Source organism: Staurois parvus, unplaced genomic scaffold, assembly GCF_062004578.1.
Source record: "Staurois parvus isolate SC_StPar_1 unplaced genomic scaffold, SC_StPar_1.0 ptg002140l, whole genome shotgun sequence".
Classification (NCBI taxonomy): Eukaryota; Metazoa; Chordata; class Amphibia; order Anura; family Ranidae; genus Staurois; species Staurois parvus.
Window position 1 is genome coordinate 5,854,414 of NW_028319936.1, and position 22,735 is coordinate 5,877,148.

The window sequence follows — 22,735 nt, forward strand, 5'->3', positions numbered from 1 at the left end:
GACAGAACGAGGACAGTGCATGCTGAAGCACAGCAGTCGCCAACTGTCTGCAGAGTCAGTAACTAAAGACCTCCAAAATTCATGTGGGCTTCAGATTAGCACAGGAACAGAGCGTAGAGAGCTTCATGGAATGGGTTTCCATGGCCGATCAGCTGCATTCAAGCCTTACATCACCAAGTGCAATGCAAAGCGTTGGATGCAGTGATGTAAAGCACACCGCCACTGGACTCTAGAGCAGTGAAGACATGTTCTCTGGAGTGACGAATCATGCTTCTCTGTCTGGCAATCCGATGGGCATGGGCAGGTACTTGCCTGACAGCATTGTGCCAAGTTTAAAGTTTGATGCAGGGGGGATTATGGTGCGGGGTTGTTTTTTGGGGGTTGGACTTGGCTCCTTAGTTCCAGTGAAGGGAACTCTTAAGGCATCAGCATACCAAGACATTTTGGTCACTTTCATGCTCCCAACTTTCTGGGAGCAGTTTGGGGATGGCCCCTTCCTGTTCCAACATGACTGCGCACCAGTGCACAAAGCAAGGTCCATGAAGACATGGATGAGCGAGTTTGGGGTGGAGGAACTTGACTGGCCTGCTCAGAGTCCTGACCTAAACCTGATAGAACACCTTTCGGATGAATTAGAGCAGGGACTGCGAGCCAGGCCTTCTCGTCAATGCGCTTCTGGAAAAATGGTCAAACATTCCCATGGACACACCCCTAAACCTTGTGGACAGCTTTCCCAGAAGAGTTGAAGCTGTTATAGCTACAAAGGGTGGGAAAACTCAATATTAAACCCTAAGGACTAAGACTGGGATGCAATTAAAGTTCATGACTGTGTAAAGGCAGGTGTCCCAATACTTTGGGCAATATATTGTTCCAAGACTGGTTTGATTCAGGTAAGATGTAAATATAATCAGATTAGGCTCGTTCATCTTTGTTGGCAACCATAAACCTAGCATACCCAAGCATGCTTCTGGAAAACATATTATGTTACATATTCATGTGTTTGAGGGTGCAAAGGTTTACAATAATTGTAAGTATTTGTGCACAGTTAGCATAGAATTATTAATTTTGCCAAGAAAATGGAGCAAATCATTTGTATGTTGTAGGATGCGTATGCTCTCAGTTTTAAAAAACAAGTTTACTGACTGTTAATTATTTTTAAATCAATTTCTTTGCGGACACTTCTAGTTCAGACTGGAAGAATAGTAAACCATTTTATTAAATACAGCTACATAATTTTATTCTGAAATAACTTAAAAATAAAAAATATGCTGCAATGTGCATTTTGACATGTATTACCTTGCTTTATTTATGTCATTTTGAGATTTATTCCGCTTTCGCCACTTGAGGGAGTTTTCTGCAAAGGATTTGATTAGCCAAATAGATTGTGCCTAAAGCAGCCTGCTGTTTGCTCAGCACAAGAGGTTTGAGCTAGGTTTTTATTCTAAGAGGATCATTTCACTTGCAACATCAGGGAGGCAGAAGGTGGAGTCTAGAGGCAGATCAATGGGAAGAATAAAACCACCTCTTGGAAGATTGAGCTGCTGACAGCTGATAAGGGGAGATCCTTGGAAGCTTCACTCAGCTCTCCAGCATCAGGTTAGCTGCAGAGGAATAAGGAGCAAATCCAGAGAGACAAAAAAAAATAGTTCCACCATGAGCAACAAATACGATGTGATTGTCATAGGAGCTGGCATTTCAGGTGCGTAATATAGTTTGATTAATATTACAATACTTATGACATTATAAGAACTTAACTTTAATATTTTCACCATAGATGCTGATATTAATTATATATGCATATCCTAATACTGTCAGTAAAAATTAGGATCTGTTCTTCTCTGTACACATTGCTTAATCCATGATGATCCTGTAGAAACTATCTGTATAATCCGTCTAGGCTGTTGGGCTCAAACTGACAAAGAACATCAGTGTAGTCAGATTACTGTTTATTTGCAATGTATAGGATTTAAAAAAAAACAGATGCCATGTTATTTTGTAAGGACATGCAGTAAATGGTGGTTCAAGTAAACATAAACAATGTGTTTATAATTAGTATATAATGCTATATTAAAAACAGCGGATTGTACATCAATATTAGTATTTGTTACTGCCAACAAATTCACAATGTTGAGTGAAAATTTGTAATAGAAGCAGGTTTAAACGAATCAGTTATAAGTACTTATTTGATGTACACACTGGAGACTGACTGCTGCAGAAGTGATTGATGGAAACGGAGACATGCTAAGATACAGCAACAAGTCTGCTACATTGAAAAAATAGATGAATGGCCATCTGTAAGGGTGGAGCACAAGGAAAGGCACAGAGGATTCACTGGAACACACTTCCGTTTATTTCCACACAGGGTGACGCCACCTGCACATAGGTTGTGAAAGCTTTGCTCTTGTTTAATATGAATCTGGATTAATTTGTTAAAATGTCAGCAATACAAAGGAAAAGTAAATGTCTGTAACCCTCTTTGTAACGCACAACAATAGCTTAATCATATATATGTATATAGCGAGAAAGATCAAAGATCCCAAACGAGGTGTTGCAGCATTCGTGAGATTTATTTAAATGTCCATCAAACAAAAAAAGTTACAATTTGGCTAGATTTTCAAGCGAGAAGCCCTTCATCAGGCCAAGAAAGACAGATACTAATATATCAGTACTCACATATATACTAGTAAGGCTAGCAATACTTATGACATTTAAATTATGGACATTTAAATACTATTTGTTTTTTTTAATTGTATTCTGCATCCCCAATTTTGGATCATTGTTAAATATTGAGCCTGGAAGGCAAGGCAGGTGCTGTCTACCCTTCTTTGAACATATACTGTATACTGTGTATATAATTGTTTGAGTAATGTGACTGAGTTAGGAAACCAAGTTTCTGTTCTTATTCAGTTCATGTTTTTAATAACAGAATATATATGGGAAAGAGGCATTTTTTTTTCAATAAACAACCAATCGTGGGTGCAGCATATGCAAAATATGTAGTCTTGCTCTGTCTTCTCTTTGCCATACTAGTACATAGTAGAGCTGGATAGTAGATAGGCAAAGCTTAAAGTGGTACTAAAGTCTACATATTTTTTACCCTAATGCATTCTCTCCATTAAGGTAAAACATGTCCAACTACCTTTCCTACCCTCTCTCTGTCGCTAAACACTTACCTGGCTCCATGCCACCTCTCCAGTGCTGTCTCCAGTTCCCGCACAGCTTCCCTCACTTCCTACTTTCACAGGAGAAACTAAGGGCCATCATTCAAACTCCTGCAAGGAAGAAACGGGGACTGGCGTACCAGCGCTGTGTGTGTCTATAGACCCACAGACACGTGGGTGCCTCTTTAGCAAAGGTGGCACCGGAAGGAGTGCCAGAAGAGGAGGAGAGCAACCATTCTGTGCAATATCTTTGCACAGAGTAGGCAAGTATAACCTCTTATAAAAAAAAATACATGTCTTTTAGAGTCACTTAAAATGTGTGCACAAAGATTTTTGCTAGAAGTGTATATTACATATTATTACCACCGTTTAAAGTAGGCCTAAAATTAAAAATCATAATCCATATGACAGGACACATGTATGTGCTATGAAATCAGAGTTTGTTAGGAGCCAGCACCCGAAGGTGTCCTAACAACCAGTGACTTATCCCTTCTCTCATCAGCAGGGATAAGTCACTGGTTGTTAAGGAGCTTGCACCAACAGAATGTAAGCAAATGAGCCTGTCAGTAATAAATAAATAAAAACGTCATGGGGTTCCCCCTCCAATCCGTATCAGGTCCTTCGGTCAGGTATGGATTTTAAGGGGGAACCCATGCCAAACATTTTTTAAAAAGGCATGGGATCATCCCAAAATGCATACCAGACCCTTATCCAAGTATGCAGCTTGGCAGGCCAGAGAAAGGGGGCGAGGGGGGAAAATGAGCATGTGACCCCTCCCCCCTATTGAACTATACAGACAACATGGCCTCAACATTGGAGGTTCTTTCCTAGGGACCCCCCCTAGCAAGGCACCTTGTCAGCATGTTGATGAGGACAAGAGTCTTACCCACAACCCTGTTCTGGTGGTCGTGGGGGGGCTGCAGGTGAGGTGGGCTTATTGGAATCTGCAACCCCACTTTAGCAATAAAGGGGTCCCCAGATCCTGCCCCCAATGTGAATAAGTATGGGATACATTGTACCCCTATTGATTCACTGAAAAACTGGAACGTAAATAAAAAACACAACTTAATCTTTGACAAGTCATTTTTTGACAATGTCCTCCAATGTACATCCATCAACAATCACGTCATCTAGTGATGTAGGTCCACATTAATCATGATGAACGACGGCTGCCAATCTGTAGAGCTGGCAATCCGCCGCCAGCTGACACCTGATGCTTGCCTGGCACCAAAGTACACACTGCTTTCCCTGACGCTTAAGTAAATAGAGGGTCGGGTCACCAGGTGACATCATTTACCATATATGAACATGTCCATATGTTGGTGGCCATCATTCATCATGATTGACATGGACCTACATTTCCGAACAATAGATGCACATCAGGGGACTTTTTTGTAATAAAGGACTTCTCAAAACCTGTGTTATGTTTTATTTACATTTTATACTTTTCCTGGTGAATGAGTATGGGGTAATATGTACCCCATGCTCATTCATGGGGGGCAGGATTAGGGGGCTCTCTTGTTCTTAAAGGTGGTTCCAGATTCCAGATAAGAACCCCACCCACAGACACCACAACCACCGGACCAGGGTTGTGGAGAAGAGGCCCTTGTCCTCATCAACATGGAAAGAAGGTGCTTTGCTGGGGGGGGGTGTCTGCCCTGGCAAAGTACCCTCCCATGTTGAAGGCATGTGTCCCAGTATGATTCAGGAGGGGGGTTTGCACGCTTGTCCCTTTCCTGGCCTTCAAGACGGCATGCTGGGATAAGGGTCTGGTATGGATTTTGGGGGACCCCATGCCATTTAAAAAACATCTAGCATGGGATCTCCCTTAAAATACATAGCAGACCTAAGGGCCTGGTATAGATTTTGGGGGATGCCATGCATCTTTCTTTTTGGCATGGTGTCCCATTTAAAATCCATACCAGGCCTGCAGAGCCTGTTATGGATTGGGGAAGACCCCCCCCACAGCTGTTTTTTTATTTTTCACTGACAGCTCCTTTGTTTACATTCTGCTGTCAGCCGGAAGTTCCCCGACTGACAGCAGAGATGAAGTGGGTGCTGGCTCCTTAGCAACCACTGACTCATCCTTGCTGGCTGACAAAACGCAGTAGTATAAAAAATGCATCATAAATTCATCAGAACACAACAACATCGCACTACATAATCGCACTGAAAAGCAGATCAAATCACAGCCGCACTAGTGTGAACCTAGCCTAAATAAATGCATGTTTTACCCTTTTCATCCCTTCTTGCATCTTCATGCTGCTGTTTCTTCAAGCCTTTTATAGCCACATCCTGTCTACATACACTTGCTCCAGAATTAGCCGTGCATCAGTGCTCTGGATCGACTCCCTGATAGTGACAATGGAGAACCAATAATGTTGTAGTTTCCATAAGATATTATTTATACAAGCGCTGAAGCTTTTGTAAGATTGAAAACAACTTTTAAAATAAATTAATATGTTGATGATTATATGGAAGTTTTAGTGATCGGTTTCTCCTACTTCCTATCTTTGTGAAGCCCATGCCAAAAAATGAGGTTATCACTGAAAAAGAAATGCACTGGCAACAATAAAAACATGGCCAGAGGTTCTGTAGCTTTCCCACAATATTTTCTATTTTGCCTGTGTTCTCCTATTGTGATAGAAAATGCGAGGAAATCACCTCAAAAGTTGTAGACAGCTATAAAAACGTCAAAGGGGCTATAACTGTTGGGCTCCATGTACAAGAGCCTACCCTGAAACGCAAATCGCGGCAAAACGCGGCAACCGCGGTACCGTGATTTTTTCATGGTTTTGCCGTGTTTTGTGGTTTCCCGCAGTCAGAAGTCAAAACGTTCCTATCCTGAACGCGATTCTTCTTCGTTCAGGAGGGGGAGGTTTAACCTCAACTAAACACGGCAGCTCCTAAACTCTGCTAAAAGCCTATGTACATAGGCTTTTTTGGAGTTGAGTTTAGGAGCTTTGGCAAAAAAATGCCAAAAGCTCTTAAACTCGAGTTTAGAAGCTGCTCCTGTACTTGAAGCCTTACTCGTTTTAACCAAAACAAAATAAAATGTTTTGGTTGGAAGTAGGTTTAGGATATAAGGTCCTGCAATCACAAATAGCTATAGGTTGTGGGTAAAAAGACACCCCATTCAAGCATAGGTCAACCACTATTGACTGGATGAGAATGCTTGTGTTTAAGACTGGTGATCTGTGACTAAGGGATAGGTCTGATGATAAGACTAGAAAAGAGTTGCAAGTATTTATTGCATCCAGATTGGAAATATTTCCCCTCACTGTGATGATAAAGTAATAACATTAAACTTTCAAGCTCTAGTCTTTTAAAAAGAAAAAATGTTTTGGCTGGAGCTCCACACCAAATAAAGGGAAACAAGTAGAAAAACAAATTCTATTTGAGGGCGAAACTAAAAGATTATAGAAAAAGGAAAAGCATAGAAAAGAAGGTGACAGAGCCTACAGCAATGAACATGAGTGCTTTGAGAAGAAAAGATCTTTAGTCTTTCTATATTATCTACTTATTGCCCCTTATGTCCCTGCATAATTAAAGCAGAGTTCCACCCAAAAGTGGAACATCTGCTTGTTTGCCTCTCCCCCCTCCACTGCCATATTTGCCACTTTTTTTTGGGGGGGATACCTGTTTTTGACTGGTACCCTCTCCCACTTCTGGCTCAGTTCGCGAAGTGACACAGAAGTTTGGCCTCCCTCCTTCCTCCCGCAGTCTTGGGGACACTTCACAGGTCCCAAAAGACTGTCAAACCAATCAGGTTGCACAGCACATTGGGCACCCAGATGTGAAGCCACAAGCTGCCACAGACTGGTGCCCACAGTTGAGATGCTGGAGTCAGTGAGAGAAGAGAGTGAGAAGGGACAGCACAGGTGAGCACATCGCTGGACTGTTGGACTATTTCTTTCCTGACAGGTTTACTTTAGGGGCCAGTTCCAGTGCTTGACTGTGTACCCCGTGCAGGTCCATGTTTTCCCAACACGAGGATGCACAAGTGTTGCGTGTAATCCTGTGCCGGCAGTCTGCAAAAGTCTATTGGGACCAGGGGCGGACTGACCATTTGGAAACTCGGGCACTGCCCGAGGACCCGGGGTCAGTAGGGGGACCCATAAGATGCCACTGGTACCTTTTTCATAGGCTTTTTTGAGTTTGGGCAAGGACACAGGGGCCCCATGATCCCCTATTGCCCGGGGGCCCCATGAGTTGTCAGTCCGCCCCTGATTGGGACATGTATGGACAAAGACTCTGTGCCCCAATATGACATGCAGGTGCATGTGGGTGTGGATGCACCTATGCATCCCCAGACTGGGAAACCACGGAGTTGCAGGGGATATGCAATCAAGTGCCCTATATGAATGGCCCCTAATGTCTTGAGACACAACTTGCAGTAATAAATAGGTGTTTGGAACCAGCATGCTGACAACTTTATCTAAGGCTGGCTGTATTTGCATAGAGTGAGAAGCAGCAGTTTGAGTACATTATGCATAAGGCATGCTGTAATCCGCGCAATATGATGTGGGTTTTGAAAGTAAATTTTTCCTGAGAGAAATATTTTGGCCACCAATCCTGACCTATTAAAAAGCTAGTTTCCTGGATGGTATGCTGAACTGGTGAGTCAGTGACCTGGAACAGGTGCAAAGATCATTTCCTATTGTTCTTACAGGATAGGAAGTGAATGGAAATCTTTTGAATAGTGATGAGTGACTTGGTCTGGGTTTATTTTGCAGGCCATTTAGCGAACCCAGATGGAAATTCACGAACCCCGAACATAGAAAACCTGAAGCCCATTGAAATCTAGGCAAGCAAAATCTTGTAATTTTTTCTGGCCCCTTAAAAGGCAACATTAAAAATACACAATTCCTTTAACCACTTCAACATCGGAAAGTTTTCCTCCCTTTCTGACCAGGACATTTTTTGCTATTCAGCACTGTGCTATTTAAACTGGTAAATGTGTGGTCATGCAATGCTGTACCCAGATGAAATTTATGTCCTTTTTTCACACAAAAAGAGCTTTCTTTTTGTGGTATTTGATCGCCACTGGGTTTTTAAATTTTTTCTGATATAAATGAAAAAAAAATGATATGTTCTACTTTCTGTTATAAAAAATATTCAATAAACTAAACAATAAATTTAGTCATAAATTGAGGCCTAAAATGTATTCTGTTAAATGTCTTTGGTAAAAAAAATCCCAATATGTGTGTATTGGTTTGTGTGAAAGTTAAAGCATCTACAAACTATGGTATATATACTATTTTGCCAAAAGTATTGAGACGCCTGCCTTTACACGCACATGAACTTTAATGGCATCCCAGTCTTAGTCCGTAGGGTTCAGTATTGAGTTGGCTCACTCTTTGCAGCTATAACAGCTTCAACTCTTCTGGGAAGGCTGTCCACAAGGTTTAGGAGAGTGTCTATGGGAATGTTTGACCACTCTTCCAGCAAGGCATTTGTGAGGTCAGGTACTGATATTGAACGAGAAGGTCTGGCTTGTAGTCTCCACTCTAATTCATCCCAAAGGTGTTTTATCGGGTTCAGATCAGGACTGTCAAGTTCCTCCACCCCAAACTTGCTTATCCATGTCTTTATGGACCTTGCTTTGTGCACTGGTGTGCACTCATATTGGAACAGGAAGGGGCCATCCCCAAACTGTTCCCACAAAGTTGGGAGCATTAAATTGTTCAAAATGTCTTGGTATGCTGATGCCTTAAGAGTTCCCTTCACTGAAACTAAGGGACCAAGCCCGACCTCTGAAAAACAACCCAACACCATAATCCCTCCCCCACCAAACTTTACACTTGACAATGCAGTCAGGCAAGTGCCGTTCTCCTGGCAACCGCCAAACCCAGACACGCCCATTGTATTGCCAGACAGAGAAACATGATTTGTCACTCCAGAGAACACTTCTCCACTGCTCTAGAATCCAGTGGTGGCATGCTTTATGCCACTGCATCCGACTCTTTGCATTTCACTTGGTGATGTAAGGTTTGGATGCAGCTGCTCGGCCATGGAAACCCATTCTATGAAGCTCTCTACGCACTGTTGCTGTGCTAATCTGAAGGCCACATGATGTTTGGAGGTCTTTAGCTATTGACTCTGCAGCAAATAGGGGCCCTAACTAGAAAAAACGAATGGGGTTTTGAAGGTACCATACCGAACAATACAAAAACAAAATTTGTATAACAATTATCACTTTGTTGTTAAAAATGAGCCACCAAAATGGTTGAACATAACATATACACATGTTTGTTTAAAAAGCATAACATGCTTGGGACAAATTTGTCAAACATTACTGCAAGAAATGGCCTACTGGCATATACAACAAATTGATATAGCCTGTGCATTTGAGATCCCCAAGTCACAGAGAAGGGGAGGGTACACCTAAGTCTGCAAATCCCTTATATCCTCTCCAGTGTAATTATTGACTCTGCAGACAGTTGGCGACTTCTGCGCACTGTGCGCTTCAGCATGCGCTGACCCCGCTCTGTCATTTTACGTGGCTGTTGTTCCCAGTTGCTATCACTTTGTTCTGATACCACTAACAGTTGACCATGGAATATTTAGCAGTAAGGAAATTTCACAGATGGACATATAGCACAGGTGGCAACCTATCACGGTACTATGCTTGAATTCACTGAGCTCCTGAGAGCGACCCATTCTTTCACAAATGTTTGTAGAAGCAGTCTGCATGCCTAGGTGCTTGATTTTATACATCTGTGGCCATGGAGGTGATTGGAATACCTGAATCCAATGATTTGGAGGGGTGTCCCAATACTTTTGGCAATTAAGTGTATATTGGAATTTACACTGCTTTCACTTTCTGACTGCCTATCACATTTCTTGAAATGCTAAAATGCCAAGGCAGTAAAAAAAAACCCCAAATGACCCCTTTTTGGAAAATAGACATACCAAATGAATTTGCTGAGAAGCATGTTGAGTTCATGGAAGATTTTATTTATTGCCACAAATTCTTGGAAAATGATAGAAATGTTCTTTTACAGAAAGTTATCACTTAAATTATATATTGCTCACACATTCCATGGGTATATGTGGAATAACACACCAAAACACATTCTGTTACTTCTCCTGAGTATGGGGATACCACATGTGAGAGACTTTTTGGCAGCCTAGCCACATATAGGCCCCCAAAATCCAATAGCCACCTTCAGGCTTTCAAAGGGCATACTTACTCATGTTAGTTCCTCAGTTTTGGAGGCTCTAAAATACCAGCATAGTACAAACACCCCTCCCCCCAAATGACCTTTTTTTTGGAAAGTAAACACCCCAAGGAATTTGTTAAGAGGCATGGTGAGTATTTTACAGATATCATTTTTTTGTCACAAGGTTTTTAAAAAGAAAAAAATAAACTTTTGTTTTCTTTGTTCATTTTACAAAAATGTGACAACAAATGAGATCTGCAAAATACTCACCATATCCCTTAGCAAATACCTTGAAGTGACTACTTTCAAAAAAGGGGTCATTGGGGGGGGGGGGTTCTTCTACTATTCTGGCATTTCAGGACCAACATTAGAAGCTTATGCCACACACCACCTCTTTTAACCACTAGAAGCCCTAGAGAATAAAACAGTGAGTGTTGCAAAACTGAAATGATGAAATGCTTGTTGTTTCCGGTTTCTTAGACCATACAGATGATTGGAGCTATTCCGGTCTCCATGGTCAGCCGTTGGAACTGCCAGCTGCATTCTTGGGGTCCTCGATGGGACGGGAGAGCCCAAAGAAGCTGTGGTTGTGGGGGGAGGAGGGGGGTCCTTTTCTGCTACTTGTAAAAGCGATCTAGTGGCTAATTAGCGGCTAGGATTGCTTGCAAGCAACCATTCAAACAAAGAGGGCCTTCAAACTGTTGCTATCACCCTTAATCCAAAAGAACATCCACTATAGATGGAACTATCCATTTCATCTGCAATTCACCTACAATGGCAAATCCTACTCCTTTTCCATGTTCACCGAAAGAAAGAAAATCTTGCTGAACTTGGGCTTTAGTGCCCTTAGCCCCTCCTCATGGAGCCAACCCAAAGCTAAAGGGCCACCTCCTCTACTCTCACCCCTTTGGTCTTCCTCTCCCATGAAGAAATCTGCAACCCCACACCGAATTACGTGAGGACTTTCTGTTTGCTGCTTTCTTTTTCTTCGGCGGTGGCCTTTCAGTGGTCCCATCATGGGGCATTGGCCACCACATACGTTTTTGAACTGTTTTTTATGTACCTTGTACCCTAACAGTATTGTCCTGTCCATTTTTTGCTAAATATTTAATTTCTTGTGCCCTTGGGAGTCTTTTATATATGTATCATGTTGATCCCATAGTGCACTCTCCCTACTCAAAAGACTCTTCCCATTGCTTAGCTCTGGTGGAGACTCTTCCATTCCCTGACCTTGCATCTGGGCTATTTGTTTGCCTTTCCACTTTACATTGTATATTACCCTTTTGCCATTTAGTTTGATGCTGGTCATTCTTTGGCCCTGGCATCTCTTGTTTCTTTTTTTTCGGTTTTCTCTACTTTCTTAACCTCTTTTATTATTTTTATTTGAGGGTCATCCTGGGACTCCCAAGAAGCTTTCGGACACTTGATATCCCATGTTGGTGGGTGAGTCTGTCTATTAATAATAGTATCGATTGCTTTCCATGTCTAAGTTAACACACAACAGTAACGCTGTCCGGTTGCTCTCCCATAGAATTCATGGGCTGGGCTCCCCTTCTAAGCGCCTCCAGGTTTTTTCACACTATAGGTTCCTGGGAGCTGATATTAAAGCTCTACAAGAAACACATTTTGCCCCTTCTTTTACACCTAGATATATCCACAAGGATTTTCCTGTATGGTTTTTTGCTAATGCCTCTGAAAAAAAGTGAGGGATAGCACACTGTCTTTCCAGGTGGCTTTCATTCACCAAAACTAAAGTGATCAGGGAAAAGGAAGGGCGATACCTTCTAGTTAAGGGACATTTAGGGGAGAATTTGGTAACTTTTCTGGTTTTCTATGCCCCTAATACAAATCAGGTGGCCTTTTTCCAACCCCTATTTAAATCTTTATCCCCTGAACTGGAAGGTGGCGTTATTTTGGAGGGGGATTCAAATCTAGCCAATCCCACCTCTAGAAATGATTCTCCTTTTTCTAGAACTCACAACCCTTATTCTTGTATAGGCCACATTTTCCTCCCCTCGGAACTGCTATCTAAATTATGTTCGACGCCCTGGTCAGACCATGACCCTGTGATGCTGATGCTTTATAGTTTGACAGCCAAACTGGCCAAGTGGCACTGGTGATTAAACAAGTCCCTTCTTGGTAACGAGTCCTATTGTTTGGAAGTGGCGGAACACCTGAAGTCTTACTTTGCAATTAATAAATCAGAAGATATGACCCCTGCTAATAATTGGGCAGCACACAAGGCCTCTTTTAGAGGCCTCTTTATCCAATTGTCCTCCAGACTCAAAAGATCTCATGAAGAGTTGATCTCTGCCAAATATAAAGAATACAAGGTCTTAGTCGCCCTGCACAAAACTGACTCGAATTCTGACATGTTACGTAAGGTAGTGCAAGTTCGTCTGGAACTTAACCTCTGTCTCACAATGAAAGCAGAAAAGAAACTGCATTGAATGAACCATACATTTTTCACGTGGCGAGACAAATTTCTTTTGAGTGTGAAAACTTACCCCTAAACATACTCACTTGGCACTTCCTAAACTCAGGCTTTCAGGGGTCATATTTCACAGGATCCTCTGAAGATCCTTCGGGAATTTCATGACTTCTATATAGTCAGCCCAAACCTGTTGAGCTTTCTTTGATTCAAAACTTTTCAGGGACTTTGCCTTTTCTTTCCCTCACCAAGGCCCATAGAGAGCTAATGGAACAACCTATTAATAGTGAAGAGCTTAGCAGGGTAATTAGAATTCTGTCATTGCATAAATCCCCTGGCCCTGATGGTCTCCCGAATAAATATTATAAAATCTTTTTCTGAACACCTCCTTCCCCATATGACTCTTTATTTCAATTCTTTAAGAGATGAGGGTGTGGTTCCTCTAGACAAGAACAAGGCATATATTAGTGTCATTCTGTCATTCCCAAACCTAATAAAGATTCTACTGATGTCCACAATTATCACCCTGTTTCGTTAATGAATTGTGATTTGAAAATTCTAACAAAACTTTTGGCTCTGCTTCTTAATTCCTTCTTGCCACGGTATGTTCTTAAGGACCAGTCGGGCTTTATATCTGATCACCAAACTTTGAATCAGATTCACTCAGCTCAAGTTTCCATTAGAGGCTACAAATTCCCCGTGGTCCCAATTCGATGCTTAACTAGACAGGGTTGTCCACTTTCCCCATTGTTCTTCACATTGGTGATTGAACCCTTAGTTATGGCGATCCATTCCCACCCCAATATCCATGGTGTCCTTTGTGGACAACAGGAATATAAATGTGCCTTATTTGCTGATGATGTTCTTATGTATAATATCTCCCCTTTGTTCACCTTACCTAATCTACTGTCTCTTTTGTGGCAGTTCTCTGACCTTTCTGGGCTCTCCTTAAACTCTCAAAAAATGACAGCCCTTAACATTTCCTACCTTCTGTGGAATAGCAGCTCTGGAATACTCATAATTTTCAATGGGCAAGCAATTTCTTGCCTTATTTAGGGATACAATTAACTGCTTCTTTTGAGACCCTTTATCAAGCTAACTACACCTCCTTTATAAAAAACTTAGAGATGATCTTCTCCATTCGGCTGACTACTCCTTATCATGGTTTGGCAGAATCAACTCGATTAAAATGATATTTGTGCCCTGATTGTTATATTATATTAGAACGCTACCGATACCAGTTCCAAGAAGTGAATTGCAGCATTTACAAGTTGAGGTTCTTCGCTTTATTTGGGACAATAGAAGACCTTGGATGAACCAGATATTGTATGCCTCCAAATCACGAGGCGGGATCGGTCTTCCTAATCTTTAAGCTTATTTGCAAGCTGCTCAAATTGCCCAATTGGAATAAACCACTGCTAAGGGACCTACACCCCTTTGAGTTTTTATTGAAGCTCTGTCCTGCCACCTCATTGCTGTTGACTCTTTACTCTGCCTTCCTAACCGATTATGCCCTTCTATACTATGCCCTACTTTTGACCTGTCTGACTGGCAAGATATTGCCTTTGCATTATCTAAGGTATCCATCAACACTACTCTAATTGAAGCAAATTATAAAACTTTATTAAGATGATATTTGGTCCCTACCTGGATGTGAAGATGCATCCATCTGTTTCCCCGACTTGCTTGCGGCGTTGCGGCCAGATGGGAACTATGTACCACACATGGTGGCAATGTCCGATAGCGACCTGATTTTGAATCCACATGTTCAATTTCATCTATTCGGTGATGGGGGTGAATATTCGCAGATCCCAAAAGTCACTTAAATTCATAACCTATATGCTGTTGACAGCGAGAATTACCATAGCTAGACATTGGAAGCACCCTGCTTGACTATGTTAAGAATAAACTGAATTGGATTATGATTAACTACAGACTCACCTGTATTCTTCACAACAATGGGACCCATGGATTCAGTATATTTCTGTGCATTAATGTGCCCTGACTTGACCCTCTCTATTTTTTCCTACACTTTTTTTCTTTATTCTTTACTATTCCTTTTTCTTCTGTTCTCTGTGATTGGTTATACCTTATCCCTGTTTGTTCTGCAACATTTGTTATGCCTTAAATGGCATTGACTCTCAGGTCCATGAACAGTGGTTTCTCCCCTTACCCTATGTCTCCTAACTTTCCCCTGCCTATTTCCTTCCTAGATTCCCTATCTCCTCCCATACCACACTACTGTGTCAGTTCTCTGTATATTGTTAGATAATGATGTGGACTTTTCTGTTTGGGTTATCTAATTTCTATTCTACGGAGCCCCGGTCTCCTGTTGCTTGCTTTGTATCTGCTAGCCCATGCTCTTTTGAGTTGTGTCAAAACCTACCCTTTTTGATATGAATATTGTTCATTTCTTATATCTGTTAATTTAAAAAAAGTTCAATAAAAACTATTGGAATCTAAATTCCAAAACCATGATAGGCTCCACGCAAATTGTCTGGCAAGAGTTGAATTTGGGTGGGCGATGATGTATTGTTGTGCATATAAATTGCTTTGGCCCACAATCAATTGATGTAAATCTTCAGTGAAAAAAAACAGAGGGGCTAAAAGCTAGTGCTGGCAGCGAACAGGGATGATCCTACTAACACTGTGTTTTTAGGGACACTATATTATGGGGGGCACTAGTATAGTTCTGTTCATGATCAATATCTTGATCCGGACAATCACTATACTAGTAATGGCAGTGATCAGCGTGATAGCGATAGTGTATGGGAAATCTAACACTAGCTGACCCTGGCTGGGAAGGGCGCTAACTGATGCTGATGTTATCTGATGGTGCTAGTGGCAGTAATACAATAATCAGTGAACAATTCTATATACTGACACTGCACTAATGGCACTGGCTGGGTGACAGGGGTGATCAAAGGGATTATTTCTCCTGCAATGCAATGCAGTGCTTGCTCTGAACTGTCAGGAATGGATTAAGTTCAAAATACTAGTGATCTGTGATTGGCTACAGCTAATCACATGCTTCAGGGTGCTGTGATTGGCCCATGTACCATGTAAGAGCTGTGGGCCAATCACAGCTCCTCAGGAAGAGACGCAAAGCTGCTATGAATCAGATTAATTCATAACAGCTTTGCTAGCATTGTGATCATGTGATCGCATAGCGATCATATGATCACCGGGTCCCAATTACTGGGATTCATATTCAGAATGTCGCCTCTATATGCCGCCCATCCACAGTACAAGTACTATGGACAGTCGGCAAGTGGTTAAATAACATGCTTGGGGGTTTCCTTTAATATGCGCATGAAGTGGTGCATCTGTAGGATGTACTACAGCAAAAGTGATATACAGGGAAAAACACAGGGCCGTATCTAGCCTGTCCAATGTGAGGGTGCTGTAAAAAATGTCAGGGGTAAGAGGATCAGAGGTCAACAGGGGAGAGAACAGGGCTAAATGCTGGCTGGGCAAAAGACAGGGGCACAGCTCCTTCTCCCATACAATGCACAGGTAGCAGAGCTGCTCCTCCCTACACAACACATAACTGAGATCAGTATAGTGTCAGTCTAGGGCAGGAGGGTGGCAGGTTAGTGTAGAAAAGTGGCAATATAGTGACAGGTTAAGGTGGGCTTTGGGGGGGCACAACTAAAATCTGGGGGGGCATAGCCCACCCCAGCACCCCCCTAGATCCAACCATGGAAACAAATTGCCACTAAAAGGCATTTTCTAATTGGTTTTGTTTTGTTTGGAAACAATTTTATACCAGACCCTTATCCAGCGGAACTCCATAAAAAAAAAAACCAAAACAAAACAAATAGCATGGAGTCATAACAGACCCTTATTCATGATGAGAGAAGATTTAAATTTTAATGTGGCCATGTGATCGCACTCTAATGAATTGTATTTGTTAAACAATGTGTTTGTAAATCTATAATATTTCTTGCTTCATCAGTTCTTATCTTGGCAAATATAATAATAATGATCCTGCTCTCTGCTTAGCACTTAGTTATTCCCATGTAGATGCTTCTCTCAACAGTGTTTATACAGTGTTTAATACTTACAAAATATATTTTTTAACCAGTTTCTTTGCTAGCTATGGTAGTGTTCATTTGGGAGAAGCAAAGAGAATACCCACTACTCCCAGGTATCGAGATGCATGTCACTTACTCCATGTGATTGTACTTGTGATTGATTTTGGGCCCAGGACTGACACATGGGAAGACCACCATCCCCGAGTAAGCTTTGACTAGAGATCCAACTGAAACTTACACAGGGCTATTTTTTCTCGCTCTTTGTGGCTGAAATGACTAGCAGGGGAGTGAAAGGAAGGTAAGTGTGTGCAGCTGGGGCAGAGCAGGTCTGCATGGAGGAATCCCGGTCCTCTTGTAAATCCTGGGGGCAGGCTAATCATGTCATTAGTTGCTAGGATGCTAGCCTTCTAGTAATCTACCATGGCAGAGAAAAGGGGGGAAATCTGTACTGGGGGATGGTTATAGCTGGCTAGCAGTGGATGCACCAGTCTCAATTTTATAATACGCCGACCAGCACATTCACTGCCAGCCAAGCTGTTTTTACCTACAGTTTCTGAGATAACATCTTGCAATGGGCCAGAAGTATTCCATGGACCATGGCTTGAGGACCCCTGGTATGGAAAAATAACTGCAGACCAAGCTCTGCTCTGAACTATGATAGGTTTTGGGTGCTGAAATGAACAGACAAGTGGTGTGAAACATATGTAACACATAAGTGACATATACCTTTCATATGCATAGAGGGAAATACAAGGTGCCAGAGCTACATTTAATATGTCTCCAGCCATCTTCACACTTCGAAGTGCAAAGAGCCATTTCTGATGTCACCATCTCTGGCCACCACAGGTACATTGTAACAGGCAGGAAAACAAAGTAAGCAGCTGGTGTAAGTGCAGTTGGATGTGGAGGAGCTGCTGCTGGAATACCAGTGTGTAGAATTTCTAGTAAACATGCATACATAGGAGCTTCAGGCTGACAAGATCCTGTTCCTCTGCTGTGGTGAATGAAAAAAAGCAGTGAGGGTGGACACTGCACACAATGCAATTTCAGTGCAGTGCAAGTTCAGTTCTCCAGGGAACTTTTTTCCATTAATAATGGAAGACTTGCACTTGGTTTCAGTGGGCAACATTTAAAGTGGTTTTACCTTCATGCCTTCTATGTTTGAAAGTAAAAAAAAAACCTGTGTGCAGTGGCCCCCTATTCCCCTCTGATCCAGCGATGTTTGCAATAGTCTCGGCTGTATGGAGACTCTCCCTCCTCATTGAGCTCCTAATTTTCCCCCTAGTCCCTGCCCCCCCATCCCCTCCATCACGACCAACAACGCCACCATCAGTCCCACCCCGCAAGCCAAAGTCCTAGGTGTCACTCTAGACTCAAACCTGTCCTTCCAACCCCATGTCCAATCGCTGGCAAACTCATGCAGGCTCCACCTCCGCAACATCTCAAAATACGTACGTTCCTAACCCCAGACACTACTACTACAACTCGTTCACTCCCTCATTATCTCACGTCTAGACTACTGCAACTCCCTTCTCACCGGCCTACCCCAACACAGGCTATCTCCACTCCAGTCTATCCTGAACTCAGCGGCCAGACTCATCCACCTTACCAACCGCTCCACTTCTGCCACCCCCTGGTCATTCCCTCCACTGGCTTCTGATTGCCTAACGCATTAAATTCAAAATACTAACACTGACAAAGCTATCCATAATGCTGCCCCAAACTACCTCACCGACCTGATACCCAAATACCACCCATCCCGTACTCTTCGCTCCTCACAAGACCTCCTACTTTCTAGCTCCCTGGTCTCCTCCTCCCACACCCGACTGCACGACTTCTCCAGGACTTCCCCCATCCTCTGGAACTCACTATCCCAATCCATCAGACTGTCACCTACCCTCCTCACCTTTAGGCACACCCTGAAAACCCATCTCTTCAGGGAAGCCTACCCCACCCTCACTTAACAGGCGATCTCCTCCACTCCTCCTACGGCTCCATCCCCCACAGCCACTTCCTTCTGTACCTCTACCCCCTCCCTCCTAGATTGTGAGCTCGAAAGAGCAGGGCCCTGGAACCCCTCGTGTATTGTTTTGTTACTGTATTGTCTCATGTTCTGTCCCCCACTATAATGTACAGCGCTGAAAAAACCTTCTGGCTACCTACTGTATAATAATAATAATACATTGGCTGAGACAGGAGCAGGTGCTCTTTGGCTTACTAGTTGTGAATGACAGCAGTGGGAGAGAGTAAGAGGGTGGGGTCTTATGGACGCATAGAGCAGAGGCTTGGGAGTGAGCATGCAGCGTTGCCTCCAGGGCAAACAGCTTTCTCTGGGGGCACTGCACGAGGGGGAGGAGAGAGGAGCGCCGGAGGTGGCCCGAAAAGAAGAGGATCGGGGCAGAAGGTAAGTATAACATGTTTGTTATTTTATAAAAAACACAAAGCTTTAGTATCACTTTAAAGGCTAAGAACTTCAAAATGTTTGCCCTTTTTATAGTAGTATTAAAGAAAAACAGTGGTTATTAAATAACACCAAAAGAAGGCTCGGTCTAAAAAAAAGAGATATTAATTAATTTGGGTACATTGTTGCATGACAGCATAATTTTTAGTCAAACTATCAAAACACTGAAAACTGAAAAATGGCCTGGACAGCAAGGGGGTGTAACATGCTAGTCATAAAGTAGTTAAGTGATTTTTATTCCAGCAGGCGGAAGCAACATTTAGGATGAATATATCTTGGAAAAGGTCTTCTAGGAATAATAATCACTTATAAAAACTTGTGGGTGATCCCACTAAAATGGTAGAAAACAAGTATAAATACATAAGTTAAGGTAAAAATATCAATAATTTTGTTAGGCCAGAGAATATTAGCTGGGTTTTATTTGATGTGATCATAAATCACGTTGTTTTAGGCCAAGTTCTAGCATGGGGGATTAACGATTAACAAGATCAGTTAATTATAGTGTTAAAATAAAAAGAAAATCCCTTTCAGGACACTTGGAAGAAGACCAGGGTGTGGTGTATTAGGATCCCTCAATCTGTATTTTTAACAGCAAAGCCATGTCTAGAGATATTAGTGGTTGTGCACGTGTGAAGTAATGTAATTGAGAGCGAGTGATTGAGAAAGATTAATTATCCTGTAAAAGCTCACATGGGGATAACTCAACAGTGTGGCATATGTTAGGCATAAACTTTAATGCATGTTCTCAAATCAGGTGCTATTTAAGGCAACTGTGTCTAGATATAGAAGAAACTTAATATCAACATTACCTTTTTTGTAGGTCATTGCCAAAGAATGAGCACGACACAATACGTATGAATGTTTTCAATGCAAAATATCTGACTTAAAGTTCAAATTGTAATTTTAAACACATTATTAAAGTTTACTTAAATTTAAGCACACAAATTTAGTATATTGCAGCTTATCAGTCCTTAGATATGGAGGTGTCAGGAATGTTTTTCCTTTTCTACTATTGTATGTATGAAGGAGCAGCATTGTTAAAGCAGCCCAAAGATGACTCAAAATTGGGACTTTAAAGGCATCACAAAAGTGAGCAAAAGTTACATCAATCTTTATTGAACATAAATGTGTTGAAAATTGTCAGCCATAAAACATTAAGCAGGAGGTAATCTACAGATAAGTAAAACAATACCATACAAAGTTGCATCAGTATAACAGAGTTCCTAACTAGCATCCAACGTGTCTCAGAGTAAGTCTACTCCTTCTTCAGGTCAAGGTATGGTCTCTAAAAGCTGAAACATATATATTAGAGTCATGCAGCAATTCTATCGGTAGTTATATACAGCGTTGGTAGATGTCAAAGTTTCAATACTCACAGCATATTACAGTGAGGACAAAACAGAAACAATTCTAAGTTCCGCCACATTAAAAGTATTTGGTGTATAGTCAGGTTTGCATATCCTCCCCAGACCACATCCGGACAAGCACCAACCAGGCCGGGCCCCTCAAGAGGGAACTGAGGCCACCTCGATAGCCACAGAGGTGAGCTATATGAAAAAATATAATAGTATTAACTACCAAATAGGCAAAGAGAGAAGAATATCATATTGTTTTTTATAAATAAGAGATGCATGATAACTAATAGATCTAAAAAAACACCCACCGTTGCTCAGGCAAATACAAATTCTGTTATGGCCACTATTCTTAGTAGAGTAACACAGCTCCATACACAATAAGATCCTCCAGTTTTATAGACAAGGTTCATCCAGAAGACCCTGAAAAGGATATCAAAACAAAGGCAAAAAGCCCATATTGAAATCACAGAGAGGCATATACCCATGTGATCACACATTAAACCCCATAGGGAGCCGTGTAGCAAAGCAAGAAACAAAGAGAAAAACCTAAATGAAGAACCAACAGCAAAATCGCACAGAAATATGTCAGGCTTGTCACCCAAGTATACAGAAAAGAGAATGAGGTCAGAGAGGGGAATCTATTCATATCTCCAACAATGTGCATATCAATTGAATCACCACCCCCCAGTTCAGAGAAGGCGCCAAATGCCAGAGCGCTTCCACTCCTTCACCTCCAGGCATCAGGCTTCGCCCCCGATGTATCGGTGCGCAGAGTCACCCTGACCCTCATGCGGGATGACGTCACGCACTGGTGGATCGCCAACACACACAGAGACGGCCACCAGACGGGGAAGGGTGGAACATAGTCTCCTGAAAGGAGACATCCCCAAGTCCTAGGGGCCGCAACAAAGGCCGCTCCCACCACAGTAGTGGTGGTGTGGCCTGTGTGTGTCGGGCACCACCTAAAAGGCCCACATGAAACCAGGTTCAATTCCAGCCACCAAGAACGGGCCAGGAGAGCAGCAAAACAAGGCCACACACCAATGCACAATGAAATATACAAAAAAACACCAATAACTGTACAACACAAGATCCATTTATGGAAGAGAGCGCCTTAAGAAGGAAGATATATACAATATCTTTATTATGGACAAAATGATGACATCACTGAAACACAAATATAGAGCCCAACTCTCACTTCTGTACATCCAAGAGGCCACCAAAATATTTTCAAATACAATGATGTTCCGGGAAACACTAATAGGAATATGTTGGTACATTATATCCTATCTAGGATAGAGGGTACTTAGATTCTCACAATAATTTACATGATATAAAATACGAAAAGGGCATCAATACATGCTAATGAAACATAGCAGCATACAATACATAAAGGGAGAGAATATATCAGCAACAGGATGACTATTTTTCCATGCCACCAGATACAAAACCCTGTAAAAAGGGCTAATAACTGATGGATTCATTGAAGCCAGGAGGGGATGTAGCATGTAATTGGAAAATCCATTGCAATTCCAATTGTAATAATAGCTTGTTCTAATCCCCTTTCCTAGGGCTTGGATGAATCCGATCAAGAACAAGAAATCGAATTCTCGGAATCCTACCATTATGCACAGAGATCGTATGTCGCCCCAGGGGCAAATCAGTTTCACATGTTTTCATACCTTTTATGTGTTTATAAGCTTGTCTCCAAAATCCCAATTTGGTCTTACCCACATAGAAACATCCACATTCATACATCAAAAGATAAACAACCCCAAAAGTTTTGCAATTGGCAAAATGTTTGGGTTTAAAACAGTCCCCATTGGGCAATTTGGGTTCCAAAAATTTTTTGGGTTGCAAAACTTTTGAGGTTGTTTAAACCCATATCAAAAGTATGAAAATGTGATCCTGATTTGCCCCTGGGGCGACATACGATCTCTGTGCATAATGGTAAATTTCTGAGAAATCGATTTCTTGTTCTTGACCAAATTCATCCAAGCCCTAGGGGAGGGTATTGAGACAAGCTATTATTACAATTGGAGTTGTGATGGATTTTGTGATGCCTTTAAGGTACCAATTTTTTTTCTCCTATACAAATTTGTACTCTAGGGATGTAGGCATCTA

General features: G+C 41.9%; 1 protein-coding gene across 1 annotated transcript in view; it reads left to right on the forward strand.

Moving 5' to 3' along the window:
* Positions 1-1,493: 1,493 nt before the first annotated feature.
* LOC149432481 (amine oxidase [flavin-containing]-like) overlaps positions 1,494-22,735 on the forward strand; it is a 111,682-nt gene continuing 90,440 nt past the window's right edge. The window contains exon 1 of the mRNA XM_089665169.1: positions 1,494-1,699. Within this exon, the coding sequence (XP_089521295.1) occupies positions 1,654-1,699 (46 nt within the window). The 5' untranslated portion in view covers positions 1,494-1,653. The remainder of the gene's footprint in view (positions 1,700-22,735) is intronic.